We start from the raw sequence: 25,169 nt of genomic DNA, 5'->3' as shown, positions 1-25,169 counted from the left end.
AAATTACATTTCAAAAATGGAAAAAAAAAAAATCGGTTTACACGAAATATCTCTAGAACCAATGAACCCATATGGACCAGCCTGGTATCAGATTGAAGGCCAAGCAATTTGGGTTAGACTGAGATCAACCTTGAGCTTCTATGATGCCGTTGGAACCAGATGGGAGTCGGAATTTGTGGGTCTCATGTTATCCTATGGGGGAAACGTTCCAGCTTTGCCTGGCAGTATCTCCGGTTCCCGGGGGGCTAGATACGCGGGGCTGGGCTCGTTGGAAAGCCCTGACCCTCAGCTACAAAATGGGCCTATTTAGAGAGTGGGCCTGGAGCTGTAGCTCCATCAGGCCCATTGTTAATCTGGCTCTGCCCGCGACACATCTTCCCCACCGCCCTCTTTGCTTCTACACATTTTGATAGATATAAGACCCAGAATTTGCCCTCACTGTGCCCGCTGGACTCGCACAGAGGCACACGAATTGAAAGCCGAGACCTGCTGCTCCCTGGGGACATGCCTTTGAAGGTCTCCCTGCTGGATGCCTGCTCTGCCAGAAATCACTCTTCCCACAGGCTGCACTGCTGGAGGTCAATTTGCCCACTGACCGCCTGACATCAGTTGATTAGAACTGCGGCTCTAAATATATAACTGCGAGGGAAACACTGGATCACAATGTTCACCAGGGTGTGGGGGGGGGGGTCTTGCCCCTTGACCACAGTGGAGGCACGGATTAGCTTGGAAAGCTTCCAGTAAGGACCACCTAACCTGCTGTCTGCTGGTCAATTGTCATCTATTGGGAAAAGTGGAGTTGTTTTCAGGAACAACTTGGGGAAAAGCCGGCTCCCTCTGACATCCCATTGTGGCTGAGGTGGGTTTGCCCTCTGTTTGCTGCAGGTATATTGGCAAATAGAGTATGCCAAGTACACCTGCTGTCTGGACCACTTTCCCCTCACTACTCCTTCTGCACCAGGCATGATTCCATGCTTGCCACTGAGGATAAGGATCACTGGTGGCTGACAACAGTCCTACAGTTTGGTGCTCCATTCCCCCGCTGCAATATTACTTCAAGTAGGTCTTAAGAGCATTGTGGGACCTAGACAAAACAATGCACTGGGGCCCCTAAAGTAAAAAAGAAAACAAATCATAATATCTCACGGTGTCTTTCCACCTGATATTAGCCATCCAGCAATTGGCATGTTCAGACCCAGAACTGTTTTGCTGCAGGCCAGTAGAGAATGTTTCCCGGCAGCTCTGACATTGTGTATTTCACAATCAAAGCAGCCGGGCCACCATCTCTACCAGCCTCACAAGAAACTCTGGAGGCACCAGCAAACCCCTGCTCGAAGGCCCCTAGAATTGTGAGGCCCTAGGGCAGCTGCCCAGTAAGCCCATACGTTAAGATGGCCCTGATTTTATTTCCCCACTCCTGACTGTGTTGGATGTTCAGTGTCCTGCCTCATCATAGAAACCCTATCACTAAGTGATGTAAGGACTTATCAGCTTGCTGTGTAACACCCATAAGTTTTGGTCTGCTTATTTATTACACTTTCTCAAACATCATCACTCCTATTCTGCTCTCCACAAAAAAAAATACTGAAATAAGACCTTAATAACTCTGAAGGACAATTGGATCTGCTTTCCCTCATCATGGACTGTTGTTATATATGGACATTATTACAATAGTTTTTACTTCTACCAGTATTTCTCACTGTTGAGTTCTCTAGCATTTTTATGATTCTCTTAACAGTTCTACAACATAATGTTTAGGTATTCTGTTGTATTGTGCAATATAGCCATCTAGTGGTGTCCTCTGGTATTGCACTAACATTGGATTTACAGGTTGGTTCATTATTTATTTATTTATTTATTTATTTATTAACCATTTCTTATATAGCGCACACATATTCCGCTGCGCTTTACAGAGACTATAGGAACATTCACATCAGTTCCTGCCCCAGAGGAGCTTACAATCTATATTCACTACCACATTTACACACACACAGACATTCTAGGGTTAATTTTGTTAGAAGCCATTTAACCTAACAGTATATTTTTAAATTGTGGGAGGAAATCCACGCAAACATGGGGAGAATATACAAGCTCTGCACAGTTAGGGCCATGGTGGGAATCAAACCCATGACCTCAGCGCTGTGAGGCAGTGATGCTATCCATTACACTGTCCATGCTGTTAGTTATTCTTTCTACATTATCTATGTAGGTTGGTATTGCTTTATATTTGTGTTTATTCCTCATTCACATCATTTACTTGTATATCTTGCTGTGGGCGATGCTGGCATTTTTAGCGGCAATTTACGGGATCTCTCACAGCATTTATGGCATGGGTTAAAAATGCCACTACTACAAAATATATCATTGCTACTGTTTAACCCTTTCCCGACGGGGCGTTTTTTGTTAACTTTTTTTTTTTTTTTCTCGCGTTCAAATAAGCGTAACTTTTTTAATTTTCCGGCTATATAGACACATGAGGGCTTTTTTTTTGCAGGACAAGTTGTACTTTTTAATGGTACCATTTACTATACCGTATAATATTCTGGGGAATCAGGAAATAATTCAATGTGGGGTAAAAAGGAAAAAAAACGCAATTCCACAATTTTGCGCTGGTTACGTTTTTTTTGGAGTTCATAGTTCGTTTAAAATGATGGGTTATCTTTATTCTATGGGTCGTTACGATTCCGGTGATACTAAACTTATATAGTTTTCGTTACGTTTTACCACAAAAAAAAAAATAGAAAATTTTACGGTTTTTCTAATTTGCGTCGCGTCGCCATGTTCTGCGGCTTATAACTTTTTTATTTTTCCACCTACGGACCTGAGTGAGGGCTCATTTTTTGCGGGCTGAAGTGTACTTTTTAATTAATACCATTATGGGATATGTGCGACTTTCTGATCTCTTTTATTTAAATTTTTTGTGGTAGGCGATGCGACCAAAAAACGTAGTTTTGGCGTTGGGAATTTTTTCCGTTTACGCCTTTAACCGTGCGGGATAACTAATGTTATATTTTAATAGATCGGACTTTTAGGAACGCGGCGATACCAAATATGTTTATTTTTTAATTTTTAATTTATTTTTATTTGTGAAATGGGGAAAGGGGGGTGATTTGAACTTTTAATATTTTTTTATTTTTTTTTTATTTTTAAACTTTATTTTTTTATTTTTTTTACTTTTACTACAAGGCCCCCTAGTGTACTTGACCACTAGGGGGCGCGATCGCCTGTACTAGGTTCAGCCATAGAGCTCTATGGCTGAACATAGTGATTTTCAGCACTTCCTATTACATCCTGCCTCAGGCAGGATGTAATAGGAATGCTGACATGGCCAGCACAGGGGTCTACATTAGACCCCTGGCTGCCATGGCAACCGATCGGCACCCTCCGATCTCGCCGCGGGGGGCCCCGATCGGCGCCGGAGGGGGCCCCCCCCTCCGATCAGCTATTTAAGCACTGCGGGCGCTTTGCCCGCGGTGCTTAAAGGGTTAAACGGCCACGATCGGCGAACTCGCCGCTCGTGGCCGTGAGAGCAGGTACCTGGCTGTAATATACAGCCATTACCTGCTTGATTCCCCCGCAACCGACATATGACGTACATGTACGTCATATGTCGGGAAGGGGTTAAAATATGCAAACTTATGTGTATAGATAATGATGCTTAGAAGCTATACCCTCCTTCCCTTTAATCTATTATAGTCGGTATATCTCCACTAAAACAGCAACAATCGATTTTCTTAAATACACCCCTGACTGCATTCATACATACAGTATAAATCCAAGTTAAACAATTAATAGCAATATACACATTTATGGTAGGTAAAATATATATTGTGCTGCATTACCCTTTCTATACAGTAGCTAAAAAGTTCCCCTTTATGCTGTACATAGTTCTTATTGCAATGTTGTGGGTAGCAGTGGCGTAAGTTCTTCCCAGTTGCCCGGAGGCAAGATAAATATTGCTGCTCGCCCCAACACACACACCATCTTATATAAATATATGCATGCATATATGTGTGTTTTGATTTATTATGTTTAGAATAAAGAGAGTGTGACATCGATGGTCCTGCTAGGAGGAGAAGACAGCCACAGAAGCGATATCAACATCTTTCAATAAACTGATTCAAATTCACAGGGGAGAAGAGGTGCCCCCTTGGGAGCAGGGGCCCGGCGGCAGATGACTCCATTGCCTCCCAGAGTTCTGCCACTGGTGGGTGGTTTGATGGTGCACTAAGGTTAACAGATCAAATTCTTTAGTCTGACAAGGTGATATTTGTACTTCAAATTGCAATATATAAATCTATTTCTCACTTTGGCAAATTGTTGGTTTAGGTGTTGTAGTAAGGATAGCCTTTAGCCATAAACTGGTGATATTGCTCTTGAATTAGCCTATGAATCAACTTATAATACTAGAGTCACTGTAAAGCATAATTACTACCTTCTTCCTGAGTATAGTGCAGTCTGGCCTTAGCTGTTATCTGTTCTGTAAAGGCCCATACACTCTGGCCAATTTTTACCATTTTGGCGGCTTTTAGCTCAAAAGCCGCCCATTGTGTATGTCACGTCTAGGAGCACTGATGCACTATCCTGCATCATTGCCGGCGGCCGCCACTCATCTGTAGATGCATTGGTTTCCTCTGGGTACTCCGATTTCCTCCCACAATCCAAAAGTATACTGGTAGGCTAATTGGCTCCCAACAAATTAACCCTAATATAATTCACGGTACTTGTGAGTTATCCGGACGCCCGATTTCTAAATCGGGTCGGATCGGGCACATCGCATCGCATCGCATGCGACCATCGGATGCGATGCGATGCGATGCGATGACCCGATTTTTCCATAGGAAACAATGTTAAAATGGACTGAGTCCATTTTAACATGGAATTCAATGGGAAAAAGGGGTCCTTTTCATACCCCTACTATCCAAGTGGGCATGGAGTTGGATATAAACCTGTGGCGAGCGTAGCGAGCCACCGAGCCCCGCGAGGGGACACGGAATACCGTCCCCTCGCGGGGCTCGCTTCGCTCGCCACGCTTCGGGCTCGGTGGCTCGCTACGCTCGCCACAGGTTTATATCCAACTCCATGCCCACTTGGATAGTAGGGGTATGAAAAGGACCCCTTTTTCCATAGGAATCATTTTAACATTGATTCCTATGGAAAAATCGGGTCATCGCATCCGATGGTCGCATGCGATGCGATGCGATATCGCATCGCATCGCATCTGATTGTATGCCTTAACTTAAGGCATACAATCAAAAAATCGGGCGTCCAGATAACTCACAAGTACCTAATTCACCTACAGCCGTGTCATTCTCAGTAATGGTTGGCTTGGTCTTGGATTTCTTCTTTTGTGTTTCTGTGAAAAACCATAAATAACAATTAATATAAAGTAAAACATGTTCACAAAATCCATGTCTGCTAGACGAGATTGGTACTAAATCCTGGCGGTCGAAATCCCGGCGTCCAAAATCCCGACTGCCGAAATCCCGACAAGGGGGGGACGTGGATCGCCCCCCCTTGCGGGCTCGCTGTGCTCGCCACGCAGCGGGTTCGGTGCCTCGCTACGCTCGGCACACTAGTTTATTCTCCCTCCTATGGGTGTCGTGGACACCCATAGAGGGAGAAAGTTTTGGGATTCCGGCGGTCGGGATTTTGAACGCCGGGATTCTGACCACCGGGATTCTAACTGCATCCCTGCTAGACAACTGCATTACTTCCATAAGTGCAGGTATTGCGGCTACTATGGGCCCACCATGGAGATATTTAGCAGTTAGTTATAATTGAACACAATTAAGTGTACCCCATGGATCTGACCCTTGGTACGGGTCACACAGTGCACCCCTGTGCATCATGCAGTCCGACTAATTTATTTCATATATGGGGTAGCTATATTTTATTACCAGTTCTATATATATAGTGCAGCATATTTCATTGCTCTTTACAACTGAAACAACAGTAATATAACAGACAGATTCTGAGGTAGGAAGGCCTTGCGCCAAAGTCTATAAATAATCTATAGGGAACTAGGCGTTGATACACAATGATAGGTGATAACTATTGCATAATGTTGCATAAGGGTCCAGCCAGTTTGTAAAGGTTCTTAATGGGCTGTATGATATAGCTATAATGGTTTCTACTCAGAATTGTCATCACATGAGGCTGATAGATGTTGCATTTTTTTGTTAGACTTAAGGGACATACACATGGGGGGATTTCAGCCCTATTTCTAAGCAAACTGACCAGATCACTTAGAAATTAAGTACTTGTGTGTCCAGACACCACCTAATGACCAGAACCCCTAATGACTGGCTCCCTGCTCACTCACTCTGACAGGCAGTGGTGGAGCTGGCAACACAGTCTGTTGGTGGTGGCCACTCTAAAAATTGCTGCTGCCTTGGAGGAGACACACACTAGAGGTTGGCAAGACCTCTAGTGTCTATCAGAGGAGAGCAGAATGCCCAGCACATTGCTACCTTTGAAGAGCAGATTCAGGTAGCACGAGGGCTCTGTAAAAGGACTCCCCTGGGCAACTAGCAGTCCCTTTGGCAATGAGCATGTAAGTTCCCCCTAGCAATGAGCATATAAGTCCCCTGGACAAGGAGAAGTCTCCATGGCAACAAACAAGTAAGTCCACTCTAGCAATGAGCATGTAAGTCCCCTTGGCAACGAGCATGTAACTCCCCCTGGGCAATGAGCAGTCCTCTTGGCAATGAGCATGTAGTTCCCCTTGACAACAAGCATGTAAGTTCTCCTAGCAATGAACATGTAAGTCCCCTTGGCAACGAGCGTGGAAATCCCCTTGGCAGCGAGAATTAAACCCTTGACAAGAAGCATGAAACCCCTGGCATTAAGCAAGAAACCTCTAGCGATGAGCATGTAATCCCTGACAACTACCATGTACTGTAGGTAAGCAGCACGTATGTGACATAATATGTAATAGGCATTACGTTATGTGATCTAAACTGTAATGGGCATTACGGTGTGGGATAATGTGTAATGGACATTACAGTATGTGGCATAAAATCTATTGAGCATTATGGTGTATTGCATAATCCCTGTAGATTGTAAATTTGTGAGCAGGCCCTCCTATCTCTGTGTCGGTTTGTTACTACCCAGTTTGTTTTATCACTGTTTCCTTTTTTAACAGAATTTGCTGCGCTATATAACAAACTGTAAATAAATAAATAACAACATGTAATGGGTATTACGGTGTTTGGTATAATGTGTAATAGGCATTACGGAGTGTGGCATAATGTTTAATGGGCATTGCGGAATGTGACCTAGTGTGTAATGGGCATTACGGAGTGTCGAATAATGTGTAATTGGCATTATGGTGTAAATTTTTTACGCTTGGCTATGGCGCGCACTGTCCCTGTCAAGGGAGAATGATTCATTCTGAAGCACATATACATAAATAAGTCACCATCTTTTTAGTTTGTATTGATGCCCATTAGGTAGTGATAGACACACCCAGAAGGCGGTGATAGACAGGACCCTCCAATGGTGCACCCCTTAATTAAATGGGCTGTGAATGCCTATGGGGGCCGCTCAGGGGCGGATCCAGGATAAAATGACAGGGGGGGCACCATGATAAAAGAGGGTTTAGGTGGGGAAGGGGCGGTGTTAGTAATGCCAGTGTATATGCTAAGAGAGCGGCTGAGAGAGGGTGGGAATGGGATTAAAAATAGGCCCTGACATTTAAAGTACGCAGGCTCACCATGACGACAAAAGCGAAAGATGCTCCGGAAAAAGGGGTGTGGCCACTCAACAAGGGGCATGTCCTTGAGTGTAGTGTACAACACTATATACAACTTCTACGCATTATGCAACAAAATACTAGACCCCACTATACTTGCCCCTACACATGATGACAAATGGAATGAGCCAAAATTCACATAATGCCACACGGATTGAGACAAAATTCACATAATAACACCTGGATTAAGCCAAAATTCACATAATGCCAAATGGATTGAGCCAAAATTCACATAATGCCACATGGATTGTGTCAAAATTCACATAATGCCACACAGATTGAGCCAAATTCAAAAAATGACACACGGATTGAGCCAAAATTCACATAACGCCACTAGGATTGAGCCAAAATTCACACAATGCCACACGCATTGAGCCAGACTTCACATAATGCCACACAGATTAAGCCAAAATTCCCAATACGCTTCATAAACAGGGACATTGTCCACCAAAGGCACGCATTAAACATTTACCCCATAATGTCCATTACACGTTAAGTTACATGCCATTATGTCCATTATGTATTATACCAAACACCATAATGCCTATTAAAAATTATGCTACATAAGTGCTGCTTATCTACATGCTCATTGCCAAGGGTTCCATGCTCATTGCCAAAGGTTCCATGCTCATTGCCATGTGGGATTACATGCTCATTGCCAAGGGAGAATACATGCTCGCGGTAAATGGGGGACAGCCGCCGCCAGGCAGAAGTGATAGCCACTGATAGTGACAGAGCCTGGCTGTATTCAGAGCACTGCAGGTCCCGGCTATTTGAAATAATACCCCTTTCACACCAGAAAATGCATTCCCAGGTTGGCCCCCTTTACACCAGCCTAGTCCCTGCATTTTCTGGTGTGAGGGGGAGAGAAAACCACCCCTCCCCCTCTTTAACCAGTTATCTCATTTAACCGGCTATATCTTCGGAACCAACTGACCCATTTACATGAGACAAGTATCATATTGATTTGAGTGGGCTTTGAATGATTTTGGTCCAGTGAAACTGAAACGTTTGGTTCCAGAGTAATATGCCATCAAAGAATATGAACAGCCATGAAATTACATTTCAAAAATAAAAAAATCGGTTTACATGCAATATCTCTGGAACCGATTGACCGATATGGACCAGCCTGGTATCATATTGAAGGCCCAGCGATTTGGAATTGAATGAGATCAAGCTTCTGTGATGCCAGGGAGGGAACTGGCAGCCGTCGGAACTAGGTGGGGATCGGAATTGCCGGGTCCCATATTATCCTATGGGGAAAAAAACGTTACAGCTTTGCCAGGCGATATCTTTGGTTCCCGGGGGGCTAGAGACACGGGGCTGGGCTCGTTGGAAAGCCCTGGTCCTCAGCTACAAAATAAATTGACCAGGTGCCACCCTCCCTGAATCCGCCACTGGGGCCGCTGGTTGGCTGGGAGAGCTCACATCAATTGCAAATCATATGTGAGCCTTCCCAGGGAGAGCTGCTGGGGGAAAACGGGTCTGACTTGTCCATAGGATAAACTCATCTGGACCTTTTCATGTGTCTACCTTTTTAATGTCAAAATTTTGCCCCTGACAATCTTTTGACCTTGTTGCATGTACCTTTTGCATGTCGACCTTTAGGGGTAGACCTTTTGACTATCTAGACCAGGGGTAGCCAACTCCAGTCCTCGAGAGCTACCAACAGTTCAGGTTTTCCAGATCTCTTCACAGAATCACAAGTGAAGTAATTAGCTCCACCTGTGGGTCTGTTAAAATGTCAGTGAGTATTAGTATACCTCTGCAGCAGCTAGGTCGAATGGAAAATGTGAACTGTTGGTAGCTCTCGAGGACTGGAGTTGGCTACCCCTGACCTAGACACTGTCTATCTAGTAATCCACCCCCGTACAGGGTCCATTGATACAGAATGACACTTATCCTGCATACTGTAAAAATGTGCTGATTTTGCCTTAAACTATTCTAGAATGCTGCCAATTATGTCAATGGTGTGTATTAAAACCATGATCTGTTAATATGTGAAGTTGTCTGTGCAGCGGCAGCCATGTCGCTCACAATTACTAGAAATGCTAACAGCCTGAGCCACGCCTGAAGCCTGGAAGTCATTACACCAATGGGAGCTCCAAAAATGAAAGTAAACATTAACTTTCGCCAGCTGCTGCTGATTTATCACCCAATGAGATCCTTGGGAAGTGAAATTCAGGAAGAGGCTGAGCGAAGAACCGAGAAGCTGTGCAAGTCTACAAGGTACATACAGTGTCCTATATAGCTCAAATATCCATAGCAGTAACAGCATCCTGTGTCCTTTATTAGCATGGCAGCTGTATTAAGGCTATATTTCTCTATAGATTCATTATCTCTAGATTCAGCATCCAGTTACTTACTGTGTATTTGTCCCACACGTTTAAAATTACACTTGAAAACTAAAGTAACTGTAGCAAGAAATGCCTGTTTTGCTTTTTTAAGCATGTAAAACACTAAAGTCTGCACGTCCCATTACATAACTGAAATAAGCACATAGAAAAACATTTACAGTACATGCCTGAGGGGAGTTGCAACAACCGGTTATACAAATTTGATCCTGAAAATTGTTCTTGGTCGATTCGATACTGGCTAGACAGAATATTAGGGTCCTATCTTTTCTTAATACTAAAAAAAAATTAGAATGTGTTCTGCTGGACACAAAGCCCCTCCTTGTTTTCTCAGCAGCTGCAGAATACTTTCTCCTTTTTTTCCCATTTTATACTTTGGTAGAATACTTTCTCATAACTTTTTGTTTTCTCTCTTCAACACAATGAATAAAATGTCCACCCCCATACCTTCTCCAACATGATTGCATCTAATGCAGGGTTGCCTACCTGACCCTCTCCATGAGGGAGAAAATGCTCTGTTCCTGGTCTTCCCTGGTCATGTATGATTGCCATCACCTGTGGGGAGCTAGGTAATTGATAAGAAGGGTGTTTTACCACAGGCAATGGCAATCATACACTACCATGAAAGTCCAGGAACAGAGCATTTTCTCCCTGAAGGAGAGGGTCAGGTAGGCAACCATGATCTAATGTAGTGTACACACGGTGTGATTAGGACTAAGGACCTTATTCTGGTTCACTCTCAGATGCAAATTCCTTCTCAAATGGACAAAATCATGACCCTTATTCAGATCTGATCGCAGTACAAATTTGTTCTCAAAATGGGCAAAACAATGTGCACTGCATCTGAATAAGGGCCCATGTGCACTGCAGGTGGGGCAGATGTAACATGTGCAGAGAGAATTACATTTGACTGACTTATTTTGTTACTGTGCAGGGAAAATACTGGCTGCTTTATTTTTACACAGCAATATAGATCTCACTTTGAAGTAACCCCACCAAAATCTAATTCTCTCTGCACACATTACATCTGCCCCACCTGCACTGCACATGGTTTTGTCCATTTGAGAAGGAATTTGCCTCTGAGAGGTGCCAATCCTGGGGCATTGTTTCAATCCTGGATTTTGGGATGGAAAAATGCCTAATCACGGGATTCCCTAATTTAAAAAAAAAGAACAGACACACACACACACACCCCAACCATAATCACATGGTGGAGCCGGGGGTCGGACTGTGGGAACGGCATCCGATCAGAGTGGCGGACATAGGGTGTTCTTCTGTGCGGGCCCGGAGTTGCTTCCTAAGGCGGGTGGCAGGGCCGGAGGTGCGGGCCCGGGGTTGCTGCCAGAAGCAGGCGGGTGCAGGGGTTATGCCACAAGTGGGTCGGGCGGAAGTGGTGCAGCTGCACAGTGTAACCTCTGACCGTGACGCTGCACAGCCATAGATTGCGAACAGCCGGGAAGCATTTGAGTTGGTGCTCAGACGCTGCCCAGCATTGGAAACGCATATCCCGGGATTGAAATCCAAGCTATTTGGGGGCTAAATTCGGCCGATCCTAATCTCAGGATTGGCCACCCTAGTTTCAAGGAATCATCTGTCTAATATATTATATAAGACAGGGCCGGTGCTAGGGTGTCCGGCGCCCACCCTCCCCCATTTTGCACCCTTTCACATTGCCATTGCAACAAGCTGCAGCCCGATTGTGGGAGTGTATGCAACATCCTATGGAGGATCTCGGGTGCATGTACATGTATGTATACACCATCTCAGTGCTGTGTCCGCAAAATGTTGCAGGCACTAGAGGTGCCCATACACGCTGCCAGAACCGCATACGTTATGGGCTAGATCACATCGCACGGCATGCATGCAATGTGTGTGCGATGCGATCCGAAAGCAGTACAAAAAGTATGTGCAGCACTCGTGACTGAGGGGGAAAGGAGGGGAGAGAAGGAGGAGATGGAAGAAGAGGAGAGGAAATAGAGGGGGCAGAGTGTTGAGGACTGGCAATGGCACTGGCACAGCACACTGAGAAAAGGGAAGGAAGGGGAGGCGGCGCTGCTGCCTGAACGCCATTTGAGTGACAGCTGACAGGCGCAGGGAGCAGTGGGTAGGGGGCGGATCTGGACATGACATGTTATCCAGGCATTCACAGACAGCGCTACATGCATCAGTGCAAGTGTCCGTGAGGAAAAGGGGGCCAGTCGCAGGAGGAGGACAGTGTGTGCGCGGTGCAGGGAGATGCTCAGCCTCCCCGTCTGCCGCCCGCTGTCAGACAGGCACGGCGGCGTGCAGACTGTGTGCACTCGCGGTGCAGGGAGCAGCTCTTTATACTGCCGCCTGCCAGCTGACAGACAAGCACTGCGGCCGGCGTGCAGGCTGTTTGCAGTGCAGGGAGCAGCTCTTTATACTGCCGCCCGCCCGCTGCCAGACAGGTGCTGTGGGCGGCATGCAGGAGGCAATGACAGTGAGGGCTGAGGCAGCTTTAGCAGAGCAGGGAGGGAGACAGCGCCTTTTCAGCATGGCGCCTCCCTGTTTTGCAGGAGCCCTGATATAAGAAGATGAGTGGGTGCTGCTATGGGCTATATTCTCTGAAGTTCTTTTTTATGTTGGCGCAGTCAATTAGCCTGGATTACATCAGCGCCTATATGTTGCATGCATGTATGCTAAAGATGAGATCCAACACAAAAAAAGACAAATACAGTATTTGCCTGGCAGCATACCTCTCAACATTACCCTCTCCAGGAGGGACACAATGCTCTGTTCCTGGACTTCTCTCTTAATTCATGATTGCCATCACCTGTGGTGAACAGGTAAAGTAATAAGAAAGGTGTTTCCATACAGGTGATGGCAATCATAAATGAAGAGAAAAGTCCAGAAACAGAGCATGGTGTCCCTCCTGGAGAGGGTCATGTTGTGAGGTATGGTCTGGTTTTAAGACGAATTGGGTAAAAAAAAAAAAAAAAAATCAAACTTTATAATTGTTTAGTATTTTTCTAAATCATAGTGCACATAATCTACTTGTATTTCAGAATAAAGAATGAGACTAACTACAAAGCTGGGGTAAGTACATTTCACATAGAGAACTACTAAGTAAATGCATACAGTATATTATTTTTTTAAGATACTGGGGGAGATTCTCTAAGCTAAAAATGCGGTAAAAACCCCGTTATCGGGTTTTTACAGCATTTTGGGATGCTGTAAGAATCCCCCGCCGGGTTACAGCGGCGGGGGGCATCGCCAGAAAAATCTGGCGATGCCCCATAGAAGCCTGTGGGCTTCTACCGCAACCCTCTGCCGCCCCGCACCAACCCACCGCAGCCCCGCACCGACCCCCGCCGCCCCGCATCCCCCCCCCCCCTCTCACCTGTGTCCGGGCAGCACAGAGCTGTGCTGCCCGGACCTGTGTCCTCTTCCTCCCTGCACTGATCCTCTTCCGGGTGCAGGGAGGAGGAGAGCCCGGTGCAGCAGCTGCAGCGCCAGGTAAGGGAGGGGAGAGGCGCCGGGTCCCCATGGACGGGACCCGCTGACTCTATCGCAAAGTAAAGCTCTTAACGCAAGAGCTGTCCTTTGCCATAATTATAGCATATGTTACTGCATATGCGATAATTATGAATGTGAAGTGCGCAGGAGCTTGGGAACGGATGTTAGAGCATCCCCCCCCCTCTGTCTGAACCTATAAGTACAGTAAGAGATACATCTAAACTGTGTCCGGATGATAGAACGACCCTAAAGGTCACACACAGGGGAGATATATTTCTCAGCAATATATGGCTAGCAATACATTGCTGAGCAATATATTGCTCAGTGTCTCCTTTTCATCAGCGACCAGAGATGGTCGCTGATGAAGGGGAACCTCTGCCGGCGGTCCCACAGAGATAATCAGCTGGTCGCAGGAGCAGGCTCCTGTGACCAGCGATTAGAATGGGGCTGAAAATGGGAGCGCACACCCGGCGATTTATCGCCGGGACACACTCCCATTACTGGCAATGTGGTCGCCAGCGACCATATTCCCAGCGATTTCAGCCCCTATTGCCCCCATGTGTACACAGCTTAAGTAGGATGACAGGCAAAAAATCAAACTCATATGGTTGATATGCATTAGGCTGTTATGGTCGTCGTTAGGTCGACATGTCAAAGGTGTACAATGCTTAATGGTCGACGTGACAATAGTTGACACACATATGGTCAATGAGTTTTTCAACTGTTTATTCTTTGCCATATACATGGACTATGATTGGGACCTTTTGACTGTGTTGACTGTTTATACCTGTCGGTAATTTCACCTGTCTATATTTTCCAGGTTACTCTAATAAACTTGTCGACTTTTTGACCCATCTGACTTAGTGAATGTTAACCCAGTGATCCATACCCCATGTAAACATAGAAATAAAGAAAAATCTGCTCTTCTTTGCAGTCATGCTTTTATGTTGTCACTTATACCTGCACACATTTATTCACTGTTTATACATATACTGTAGGCAGGGCCGGCTCTACCACTAGGCAGCTTTAGGCAGCTAAGAGAAAGAAGGGGTGTGGTTGCACTAATAATTAAATAATAAATTTATATAAAATAAAAGGTGTGCATTTATTAATACATATAATAAAAACAATTTCATACCTATAAAATTGGTACCATTAAGATACCTTGAAAAAGCTGCTGCCTGCAGCGAAACGCGTCGGCCAGAGGCTCTTTAATCCCAGGCTGCTATCCTGATTTTATTTCACCATTACTACTCAAACCCTTCTGCAAAATTATTTGGTCTAGAAAGGAACGTGGACTCTGCCAGGCACCGTTTAAACTACATTGTGGAGGAACGCCACCTCTCTAAAGGTAGCCAACCGTGGGAGACGCAAACCCTTCAGCTTCAGATATTCCAGCGACTGGAGGTACGCCTCCCCTGTATAAATTGGAGGAAGCAAAAAGTAAGGGACAACACAAGAACTGAGGTGATATTAAAACCTTAACCATCATAATTATTCTTCGGGTGCAGCCTGTTCTTTTTCAAAAATCAGGTTCCCATTTGTTTTGGAACCCCCCCACCCCCATTTCTTAATGGTACCCATTTTATATGTATGAAATTGTTTTTATTATATGTATTAATAAATGCACACCTTTTATGTTCTATAAATTTATTATTTAATTATTAGCGCAACCACACCCCTTCTTTCTCTTTGTTGCAAAATTAGGGGCCGACATCCCCTTCTTCTGGTTGCAGCTTGACAGGGCAACTTAGTTTTGGCACCCCTAGAGATACAATTGTATCTTTTTTCCAACCCAGCTTTAGGCAGCTGCCTAGGGCGCCGGGATCTAGGGCGGCGCCACCAAGTCTACCTATCAAAAAAATCAAGGATGTCTATAGATCCTTGTTGTACTTAATGCAGGTGGTTGCTGTGGAACCTCTACGACCTCACCTCCATACTTTGTCTTGAGGCATACTTCCCTATGTTGCTGCCCTCTCTTCCTGTACTCTGTTGTGGGTGGCAAAGGGGAGGGTGCTGGGGGCCTCCAGAGAAAGCAGGGGTCTTGCCCACCTACCTGAGGGGCTGGGAGGACAACTCAATTTTGGGAGGCTCCCTGCCATTCCAGAATGTTAGGCAAGTATGCATTAAGGGATTGGAAAATGGTTATTGGTAGCAGTATGGGGGGGGGGCGGCGGCAGTAGGTTGAAGTTTTGCCTAGGGTGCTGAGAAGCATTACACCGGCCTTGACTGTAGGTGGCGAGATGAAATGAGCACATATTGACCTGTTTGGTACCCAAATTAACATTACTTTGGTCAGTTCAGCAGCTTTTTGCTGCTAAATCTGACCTCGCTGGTTGTGATATGCGAGATAAAAAAAGCACAATTAAATATCGCCCCTCCCCCCCCCCCCATCTCTGTCACTTTAGGTAGGATGTGATTTGAACAATTGAATTCCACCCTTTAAGTCCATGTTGAAAGTGATTTGAATAACAAATATTTTAGAGATATTTTCACATTTGCACGTGTGTAAGAGCCACACTGTGCATTTGCAGTTCTGGTCCTGCGACATTGGTTGAAGCGCCCCAAAAGCTGCAGCATGATTGGCATGATGTTGGCATTTGGGGTGCTGCGACTGAGAGCATTCCAGAAAATGGGATAAAGTCATCAGCCTCATTTTCTAGGTGCAATGAAGCCAGTGGCTGTGTCATTTGAAACTGCTTTACTGGTCCAGGCAGCATGATTTCACCTGAGGGTTACTCAGATGGTCGATGTTCACACAGTGAACATAGTAGGCTGCAGACCGGTTGGGGGTACATTAAAGTAATATTGGTAATGGCTTAAGAAGAGGAAGAAGTCTTCCAATGGTGGTGGAAGAAGACTTAAATTGCCGTGGAGATGAACCGTGTTCCAATTACTTCTACAGTGCCATCAGCGTCTCCTCATGCTTTTGCCCAATCAGCAATCCACTGGGAGCTGCCAGCCTTGCCCTCAGATATCAGCATCCATCTGCCCTGCAGTGACATGGGTGGAGGAAGCAGCATCATTAATCCTACTGCCATTAGCAGGAACCCCAGAGACTATGCTCAGCCAGACACAGAGACCTGATTACCGACAGAACACTACTCTTCAGCTATTTCTTCAGAGCCGGCCTAAGGCATAGGCAAACTAGGCAATTGCCTAGGGCATTTGGAATGTCTAGGGGCATCAGCAGCTTCTGCTGATTAAAATGATATGTAGCATGCCTATATTCTGTGTGTGAGTGAGGCTGTTTCTGCATATGAAATAGTGTATTCATGGAAATCACTGTAACGTAGCATTCTGTATGCAGGTACAGCCATAGTCGCACACAGAATATATTTATGCCACATATCATTTTAATCATCAGAAGCTCCTTGTGTGTGCTGGTCATAACAATACAAATAAGATGAAGTTTCAGCGAAAAAGGCACCCAACGTTAGCAGAACTGGGCAGGCGCTGCATGGCCTAATGAGGCAAGATGTATGAGGAAACAACTGTATCCAAGCAGAGGTCACAGTGTTAGCGGCTGTGTGAGTGCTGTCTGCGGGTGGGTTGGTTGTGCAATAGTGTGCGACATATGAGTAACAGGCATTATGTGTGTCATGTGTATACGGCTATTAATAATGTGCAACATATGTGTAAGGGGTATTATGTGTATGAAGGACATTAATAATGTGTGTCATGTGTAAGGGCATTACTGTGTGGTATTATAAGGGGTGCCGAGAGAAAGGGGTAGGGGGTACAAATTACCCAGGCCAAAGTCTGATGGAAGGGCCCAGTGGGGGCCCCGGGCCCCCTCCCCTTAAGTGACAGCAGAAGCTGCAGCTCTTCTCCTCTGCCCAGCGCACACTGCTTTGTGCTGGGTTGCATGGCCATGGAGGTGCTTAAAATACAATATTTTCTCAGGATTTTTTTCTAAGGGTATAATGTGAATAATGTGAGGAGTAATGTACATAAGGTAAAGTGGTACTACTGTGAGATGTAACGTGAATAAGGGACACCATCACATGATATAATGTGAATAAAGTTGCACTACTGTGTGGCATAATTTGAATTGGGGGTACTATTGTGTGGCCATGCCCCTTTCCAGCAAGAACACACCCCTGTTTGGGCTGCGCACCGAATGTGTGCACTGTTTCTATTTAAATATTACGGGTAGGAGCACCAAAATGATGACTGCTATAATGAGGGTTGATGGTTCTGGGAAAGGGGAGCCGGGTCAGAGGCGGAACTAGTGGCGGTGCTAGGGGGCACCAGCCAAAATCTTGCCTAGGGCGTCATTTAGGCTAGGTCTGGCTCTGTATTTCTTAATATAAGAACACTCATAAGGATATGCATAGAGCTCACTTACACTTCACTATTAAGTACTGTAGATGTTTAAAATTGAAAGCATGGGGAACTCCTAAATGAAAAGCGTAAACAAGGCGTACGGGAGAGAAAAAAGGTTGGGAACTGCTGCCTTAGCTTATAACCAGTGATATAACTCACGGACACAGTCACTTTCTCTACCTGACACTTCTCTGACACGGTCTCCCTCTATTTTCCCTCTCCCTGACATCCTCCCTCTCTTTTGTGCTATCTTTCTCCCTGACTCTCCCCCTTTCTCTCCCTGACACACTCTTGCTCGCCTCTTTCTCTCTCCCTACCTTTCTTACTCCTCACCCTCTTTCTGACACTCTCTCTCCTGTTTCTCTCATTCCCTCTTTTTCCTTGTGTTTCTCTTTACCCTGACACCCTCTTTGTGCATCTCTCTCTTTCCCCTGACACCCTTACTCCACTTTCTCTCCCGCCCTCCAAAGGGCCCACAATGTTCTAGTTACTGTACATCCCTGCTTATAATCTTAAAAAAATGTTTTACTAATACATATTTAAACAAACTTGTAGTGGCAGAATAGGTGTTTACAAATTTGTGCATGCGCAATGCTTCTGTGTGGGCGCCTTCGGCAACTTGCATAGGTGTGGTGCTCACACAGGGGGTGGGGTGGAAGTCGGCCAGGGGGAGTTTGCATATTAACACCCTATGTTTCCTGGGCGTACCCAATAAGACTGTAAATAGGTTCCACTTCCATTCATCAGCAAATTTAATGCAACCATTCCAAGCACACACAAAGTGACCATTTGGCATGCTTAAAGTATTGGATATTAAAATTGAAATTCCCAGGGTAATATGGACATTTGATTTCCTAAAGGTGTAATCCACAGAATCCCGGCTTCTTTAGGGTCAGGTATATAAAGCTTCAAAAAGTGATAAACTAAAGGAGCTGATTGGCTGGCTGCTTCTCACTCTAACTGCCATGTTACTGGCTGGGTTTGAAAATTGACAGGTAGGAGCTGAATGGCTGGCTGTTGATCACTCTCCACTTTATCACTTTTTGAATCTTGAAACATCTGGCCCTTAATGAGATGTAGAATCTGCTAAAGAATTAATTCTACCAGGGATAAATATATTTTTTCAATGGCTTTGGGCTAAAGAAACTCAAGGAACACATATAAAGTTTCAAGAATCAATCCATTCTTTCTGTTTGTCTGCATTATCAAGCAGCCATTGATTCATTGTGTTTATCCCTACTGGCATTACAATCTCTAAAAGGTTGTCTAATGACTGTCCAAAACATGTAGTCTACAAAAACATTAAATATATGGATTATTTTATTTGTGCAAAACAGTTACAACAGTCAAAAAATTCAAAGTCCCCCAAAAGACGGGTGTGGTATAGGGGTCCGACAGTCATTATCCCAATGTCGGGATCCCGACTGGCCACTCCGAGGCAGCATGGGGAGCGCAACAAAGCACCTTGAAATAATACCACAGTGAAAATACATATACTGTATGATCAACAAAATTGTATTAATGTGAATTTTTTTCCCCAGGATTTGTCTGATTATCTTAAATGTAATCAATGCCTTATTATCTGCAAATTCTAAGCCTAACTTCGTGTTGATGTTGGCTGATGATCTTGGTATTGGAGATATTGGTTGCTATGGTAACGACACAATAAGGTAAGCCACTAATTCCAGCAGAAACAATAACACAATAAAAACCTGTATGAAACTTTGGACACCAATCTAAAGATTTAGTGAATCATAAATCATGAATACTCAATAAACATTTCAAATCAATTGATTTCTAGACTGTAATGGAAGTGAAGTTAAAGAGGAAAATTTTACGCATCTACATCGGCGTTTAATGCAACATATTTTAAAAATAATATTTTTATTATCACTTGTTACTAATCTTAAATGGTGGTCCAATCAATATGCCCCTAGCTGTCAAGTTTTTTTAAATGGCAGTTAGGTCCTGATGTTTGGGGCACTATTTAAGATTAGTAATGAGTTACAAGAATATCACCTGTTATTACACATGTCCCTATATTTGATTTTACATACAGAATTTCTGATTGGTTATGAGCTACATTTTTCTTAACCTTACAAAGGGCGGGATGCTATATAGCAGAAATGCGGTAAAAACCCCGTTTTCGGGGTTTCTACCGCATTTCTATATGCTATATGGCGCCTCCGCAGTGTCAGCGCTGCGGAGGGAATCGCCAGCTAAAGCTGGCGAATCCCTGCAGAAGCCTATGGGCTTCTTACCGCAGCGCTGTTTGAGGGATCCGTCACGGATCCCTCCCAGCGTGCCCTGCGGCCGGCGCCGGGGTCTGCGCATGCGCAGATGGACTCCCGGGTCACAGACCCGGAAGTCCAGCGCCGGCACCGCATCGCAAGGGACAGCTCTTACCGCAAGAGCTGTCCCTTGCATGAATAACGGCATATGTTATAGCATATGCCGTTACTAATAATGCGGTAGCCGGCGATAATGGGCGCGGATGTTACAACATCCCGCCCAAAATCTGTAATAGTCTAAGTGCATGGACATACCTATCCTGCATTACTAGGAGATGCATATACTATGGTATACCAATCTTCAAGCTGCTGCTTAGCATTTTCTTTGTAGACCCTCTAGTGTTAAGTCTACATAACTACATCCACAATTTCCTGTACTTGCCCCCACTTATGATGATACTATATACAGTATGTATAGCATACAGTATTTGCAAATCTATACACTACTGTATGTCCCAGAATTTAAAATAATATTGCTATGCATTGAATGCCATTTTTGTTCATTGTATTGTTGTACAGTATGTACATATCAGCCACACAAAATGCACCTGGCTTGCTTAATAGTGAAATACTGAAGTTATAACCCTCAGCCTAATATGCCTAACTAGTAAGCCCGCTCAAAGCAAATGCATCGAAAGCTAGTCTGCTACCTTGTGATTGCCTCTGTACAGTGGCGTAACTACATTTTGGGCGCCCCCCCGCCGTTAAAGGGAGGGCGCCCAGCCACTCACCCGCCGCTCCCCCAGGTAGCCGTCAATGCAGGTGGGGGGGACGGACGCTGCGGGGGACACAGAGGCGGCAATTACTTACAGCTGAGCCGGGCAGGGGGAGCTGGGAGCTGTCACTGTCAGCACGGAAGGAAAAAAAAAAAGCCCATACAATGAATGGGCAGCCTGTGATTGGCTGAGCGCTCTCTCAGCCAGTCAGCAATTGGCTGAGAGAGTGCTCAGCAGCCAATCACAGGCTGCCCATTCATTGTATGGGCTTTTTTTTTTCTTCTTCAGTACAGACAGCTCCCGGCTCCCCCTGCCCGGCTCAGCTGTAAGTAATTGCCGCAGCTGTGTCCCCCGCAGCGTCCGTCCCCCCAGCCGCCTCGCAGCGTCCCCCCCACCTGCACAGGTAAAGACTGGGGATGGTGCGGCGGGGTGTAACGTAACTATAGCACTGCAGCCCCCGGCGCCCGCACATGCATAGCGCCCCCCCCCCGCGGTCGCGGGGGCTGCGGTGCTATAGTTACGCCCCTGCCTCTGTATTTGTGCATGTGTGAGAGAGAAAGAGATGTAGTTTCACTCGCTGCCAACAGATGGCAGTGTTTCGGAGACACACAATCGGACACTAGACTATATAGAGGATCTTAAAGATCACGACTCTGCCGTGCTCCTAAAGGTGCCCATATACGTTACAATTATTGTATACAATATTGTATACAATATCGCATCTCATCCGATCTCGGTTTTGCGATGACATCAGATGAGATGAGATCTAGTACAAAAAGTATGTGCTGCACATACTTTTTGTACTAGATCTCATCTCATCTGATGTCATCGCAAAACCGAGATCGGATGAGATGCGATATTGTATACAATATTGTATACAATAATTGTAACGTGTATGGATCAGAGACCTGCACACCTATTTAGGGTTACAGGACAAACTGAGTCAGTGAATACAGTTTCCTATTGCAGCCTTGGCTGATGCTCATCTGATGCTCTCTGATCCAAGGCTGCAATAGGAAACTGTATTCACTGACTCAGTTTGTCCTGTAACCCTAAATAGGTGCGCAGGTGTTCCTGTTATTTCAGCCCAAAGTACATATTTTCCGGTGCATATTCAGCTGTTTGGAAAAGCAAGCATTATAACAGGCCTATTGGTGATCACCTTGCTTGTGAGGGGTTGAAGGGGTGTGGTATGGGACTCCGACAGTCGGGATCCCAACAGTCATTATCCCGACGTCAAGATCCCGACTGGCCGGAGTCAGACAGCATGGTGAGCACAAAAAAAGCCCCTTGCGGGCACAGTGGCTTGCTACGCGGGAACCCGTCCGGCACCCGTGTTGAAGGACCAGTTTGGCTTATATTAGACATTAGTAGGGCAGTACACATTTGTGTGCTTACTTTCTTCAGTCAACTGACATCATATTGAGGGACAGGGATGCAGTCAAAATCCCGACAGGGTCAAAATCCCGACAGGATCAAAATCCCGAATGGGTCAAAATACCGACAAGGACAAAATCCCGACATTTAAAATCCCGACATGGTCAAAATCCCGACATTTAAAATCCCGACAGGGTCAAAATCCCGACATATAGAATGTACAGGTGAAACAGTCTACATGACTTTCGGTCGACAGGTGCGAGGTCGACATGGGTTTTTTCACTGTTTTTTGAACCGACATGTGCCGACAGGCGGTATTTCATGCCCTACCATCCACTACAGCGTGGTGGGAGAATAAAATAGTGTGCCGAGCGCAGCGAGGCACCGTGCCCGAAGCATTGTGAGCGAATATGGGGGTTTCATAATGCTGTTGAGCTTCAATATGTTTTGTGTGTGTTACATGCTGCCATTTTTTTGTTGTTGCCCAATCAGCATAATTCATCCCATAGATGCTGTCTTTCTTGGCACACATTTATTTATTTATTAACAGTTTCTTATATAGCGCATACATATTCCGCAGCGCTTTACAGACTATAGTTGAACATTCACATCAGTCCCTGCCCCAGTGGAGCTTACAATCTATGTTCCCTACCACATGTACACGCACACACAGACAATATAGGGTTAATTTTGTTGGAAGCCAATTGACCTACCAGTATATTTATTGGATTGTGGGAGGAAACCAGAGTACCCAGAGGAAACCCACGCAAGTACAGGGAGAATATACAAAGGCCACACAGTTAGGGCCACAGTCGAACCCATGACCTCAGTGCTGTGAGGCAGTAATGCTAACCATTACACCATCCGTGATGCCACATAATTATAGTTGTTATTATTATCACCTCAGTGTTAGTTAAGCAGAACTTGGTTATGGTTTATATTCAGAGAGAATGTAAACAATAAAAATAAATTATTATTCTGTATATTTTTTTAAAGGACACCAAACATTGACCAACTTGCAAAAGAAGGTGTTAAATTAACCCAACACATAGCAGCTGCAGCAATATGTACACCAAGCAGAGCTGCATTTATGACAGGAAGATATGCTTTGAGGTCTGGTAAGTACTATTTGAAATGTACATTATCATAGGTTTTTTTTTTTTTTAATCGGTTCAGTAGATGATTTAACAGACCTGTCCCACACATCCAGTAATGATATATTAACTCATCTAACAATATATTTAACTGTTTTTCTTCTCAAACCAAAATATACAATATTGCAGGCTTCCATTTGCTAATATGCATATTGGTCCATTTCAGGGTTGTCTACTCTCCCTTCCCTCTTCCATAGTTTAAGAAAGGCATCTCATTCCCAAAATTTCCACTGGCAAATGGCACCCATCTAGGCTGTCCATTATCTCGCTACTCATCGTCATATGTATTGAGTCTCTCGCAGCTCGTATTAAAATAGAATAGAATCAAATTTATTGGCCATGTTTGCTTGTGCACACTAGGATTTTTTTGCGGATTACAGTGCAGCATCAACCAGGGAGGGGGGGGGGACATTACATACATTGCATTAAGACATTACATATGGGGAACACATACCCGCTGTGCTTCACAGTGCCTAGGCAGCCATCAGTGGCGCCACTGGTCACTGCAAGAGCCAGGTAGGTAACAATACAAATAGAGACAGTAGTTTTCACACAGGGGGCACATACCCACCGAGCTGCACAGTGCCTAGGCAGCCATCAGCGGCGCCAGTGGTCATTGCAGCAGCCAGGTAGGTAACAGTTATAGCAGAGACGCTACAGTTATCACACGGGAGACACAGGGTTACATATGGCTGAGTGCACAGTTCCTAGGCAGCCATTTGCGGCGCCATCTTCCTGTACGGAGGGCCAGCGTGGGGTCAGGGCGGGTTGCAGGGGGGGAGAGAGTCAATGAGGCTGCAGAAGAGTCAATGAGGCCAGGAGAGTGTCTCTGCCGCTGAGCTGGTGCGGCCCGCTGGGGCCTGCAGGGGGGAAATCCTGACCACGGTCGGGAGGGGGGGGGAGTGATCCTGCCGGCCTCTGGATGTCATGCCGGGGCCCCCATGGTCAATGTGCCCCCTGACCTGGCCGGATGATAGCTGGTGTGATGCAGGTCCTGCCCTTCCCCCACCTGCATTTCCCCAAATGCAGTGTGCAGGATGATCGTCTGATGGTGGGAGGCCACAGTGCTGCCCGATGGTGCTGCCAGGGGGGGGGGCCGCAGTGCTGCCCGATGGTGCTGCCGGGGGGCCCCGAAGTGCTGCCCGATGGTTCTGCGGGGGGGAGCACAGCGACGCCCTCCTCTGGCTGGGTGTCGCAGCATCCTGCGCTAAGGACACAGCGCTCGCTTCCTCACCGACATCTCCCTCAGATTGCCTCCTCCGTTCTGCTCCCTCCGACCGCCTCCTCTACCCACCGCCGCTGCTTCCTCCACCACGCTGCTCCGGAGGCCGGGGATGATGGAGCTCCGTGGATGGGAGATCGGAGCTCCACGTGATGCGACCATCCCCGGCCCCACCGGGGATAGGCAGGGCATCAGAATGGGCATCAAACAATATAAATCATAGCTTTATGTGGACAATTTCCTGACACTTTCCAACCCCTTGATATCTTTTGCTAAATCTATATAGCTCCCTCTTGGGATATAAAATAAATTACTCAAAATTGGAAGCTCTTTCCCTGCATGATTCTTCTCTATTGCAGTAAACATGAACCTCCATGTTCCCATTCCTTTGGAGGCCCTCTGCTGTTAAATACTGTATCTTGGGAATACAGAGACCTACTCCTCCATTTATCATGCCAATTTTGATCCTCGGTTTAAGGCGCTAACACAAAAT

At 45.6% G+C, this 25,169-nt stretch overlaps 1 protein-coding gene across 1 annotated transcript in view; it reads left to right on the top strand.

Annotated features, from left to right (window-relative positions):
* The first annotated feature begins 9,855 nt into the window (after positions 1 to 9,855).
* LOC146059911 (arylsulfatase D-like) overlaps positions 9,856 to 25,169 on the top strand; it is a 47,420-nt gene continuing 32,106 nt past the window's right edge. The window contains exons 1-4 of the mRNA XM_083172565.1: positions 9,856 to 9,985; positions 13,137 to 13,167; positions 19,458 to 19,586; positions 23,297 to 23,418. Of these exons, the coding sequence (XP_083028691.1) occupies positions 13,145 to 13,167; positions 19,458 to 19,586; positions 23,297 to 23,418 (274 nt within the window). The 5' untranslated portion in view covers positions 9,856 to 9,985; positions 13,137 to 13,144. The remainder of the gene's footprint in view (positions 9,986 to 13,136; positions 13,168 to 19,457; positions 19,587 to 23,296; positions 23,419 to 25,169) is intronic.

Source organism: Crinia signifera, chromosome 2, assembly GCF_055691185.1.
Source record: "Crinia signifera chromosome 2, ASM5569118v1, whole genome shotgun sequence".
Taxonomy (NCBI): Eukaryota; Metazoa; Chordata; class Amphibia; order Anura; family Myobatrachidae; genus Crinia; species Crinia signifera.
The sequence above is the reverse complement of the archived record's forward strand: the minus strand, read 5'-3'. Positions and strand labels throughout refer to the sequence as shown.